General features: G+C 47.7%; 1 protein-coding gene across 1 annotated transcript; it reads right to left on the bottom strand.

The window, feature by feature from the left end:
• Positions 1 to 958: 958 nt before the first annotated feature.
• Positions 959 to 1537, bottom strand: LOC108760355 (uncharacterized). The gene has a single exon (XM_018506253.1). It carries the CDS (start codon positions 1535 to 1537, stop codon positions 959 to 961), a length of 579 nt encoding a protein of 192 aa, XP_018361755.1.
• Between the last annotated feature and the right edge of the window lie 538 nt (positions 1538 to 2075).

Here is a 2075-nt window from a genome sequence, read left to right as displayed (position 1 = left end):
ATAGAAATTTTACGCAGTTGAGGCAGCTGCGCGTGATGATGTTGCCATTTTTGCATAAGCCACGGTGGAATTGGATCATCCCACAGACATTTCGTTGCCCATAATTGTTGCATTATAATTTTGGCTGTAACTACGACTGGAGCGAGCCATCCGAGCGGGTCAAACAATTTTGCGACAGAATTGTTCGTTTCGTATCGGAAGCAGGTGACGTTATGTCGATTGAGAAGTGAAATGAATCGGTAGCCGGCAACCACGTGATTCCGAGGACCTTGAAACTTTCCTCGTCTTGTAGTATCTTACCTTTATTCAGACTCTGTTGAGTCAACGGCAAGTCGTTGAGTAACGAAGGGCAATTGCTTGCCCATTTACGGAGATGGAATTCACCCTTTTTTAACAATGAAGTTAGTTGACTGCGGATTTGTATCGCCAGAGGCTTATCATCCGCGCCGAAAATGCAATCGTCAACATAGATTTGATGGCGCAAAACGGACTGAGCGAGAGGAAATTGAACGCCTTTGTCATGCATTAATTATTGAATCGTGCGAAGAACGAAATATGGCGCACACGCAGTACCGTAGGTAACGGTGCGCAAGCGGTAGTCTTGTACCGGATCGGATGATGACGATCACCATAGAATGTGCTGATAGTCTTGATCTCGCGGATAGACTTGAATCTGCCTATACATTTTAGCGATATCGGCAGTATAGACGTAACGATGCTGTCGCCGTCGAAGGATTACCGAGCGAAGGTCGGTTTGTAGCTTTGGACCGATCATGAAATGATCGTTAAGCGAAGATCCATTCGACGTCGACTGAGAGGCATTGAACACGACGCGCAGTCGCGTGGTGCTGCTATGTTCACAAATCACGGCATGATGCGGAATGTAAACTGCTTGTTCGGTAGCTGCTGGTGTCGACTTTTGTCATATGATTGAGATTTCGTATTCCAGTAGGAACTCTCAGTATTCGGTAGCGATATCTGTCTGATTTTGAAGGCGGCCTTCAGAACGTGAGAGAAGCGATAAGGCAATGTGCCGTGATTCGCCAATTTGAAGAGGGGTATTGCTTTTGAACGGTAGCCGTACGACGTAATGTCCATTAGCATCGCGAGAATGTGTTGTTCGGAAATGTTCTTCACAACGTTGTTCCTCAGGGGTGAAGTATGAGAGTTGCGGAAGTTCTTCGATCTCCCAGAACCGTCGAATTTCATCATTGAGATGTGAGGTCAGTGTCGTGTGGTGCACGGACACGTGACACGCGTGAGAAGATGAACTCGTTGAAATCGGTCCGGAAATAATCCAGCCGAAAATGGAGTTCTGTGCCGCTGGCCTGTCGGCGGAACCTTTGCGGAGACCCGGTAACAGAACGGAACCATATAGATCGGCGCCGATGATCATTTCGATCGGGTCGGCGCTTGAGGGCTGCGGATCAGCCCATTGAAGTTCGCTTAAATGGGCGAATGAGCTCTGATATGATGATATACTTTTGGCGGAGTGTACTTTGTCAAAGAACGTAAAATAATTGCGGTAGTTGAGCATGACGGACCCGTGCCGGCACGAAAGGATACCGAAATCGTGGCAGCATGCCGTGCGACGGATCTCGTCTCACCGATTCCGGTGACTGAGATGGCGACGCGCATTCGCGGTAACCGTAGCGGTTGAGCGAGGTTTTCACTAATTCAGCTAGTGACAGAGCCTTGATCCAATAACGCGCGTATTATATCTGTTCCACCAGACGAGGAATGCACCTGAATCCTTGTGGTAGCCAAGAAAACACGCGACTTGTCAAAAGTTGTTTGCGTGATTAAATGTGAAGCGACTTGGTTGTCATTAGACTTTCCTGCTTCGTTGGATTCAAGTGAATCCTCGGCGGTTTTCGCTGGTGTCGCTTCGTGAAGCATCGAATGATGCCTTTGGTGGCATTGACGACAACTGTGTTTACTCTGACACGTTGCTTTAGAATGTCGAGTGCTTAGACAATTTAGTCACCGGCGAAATTTTATAACAAGGTCGCGACGCTGGGTAGCCGTTTTCTGTTTGAAATCGGGGCAGGCTGACAAGAAATGATTTTGTTTAC

This window comes from Trachymyrmex cornetzi, unplaced genomic scaffold (assembly GCF_001594075.2).
Source record: "Trachymyrmex cornetzi isolate Tcor2-1 unplaced genomic scaffold, Tcor1.1 scaffold1077, whole genome shotgun sequence".
Classification (NCBI taxonomy): Eukaryota; Metazoa; Arthropoda; class Insecta; order Hymenoptera; family Formicidae; genus Trachymyrmex; species Trachymyrmex cornetzi.
This window is presented reverse-complemented; position numbering and strand designations above follow the sequence as displayed.

Coding starts and splice junctions, on each gene's coding strand:
- LOC108760355 (XM_018506253.1), bottom strand. CDS start 1,537: ATGCTCAACTACCGCAATTATTTTACGTTCTTTGACAAAGTACACTCC.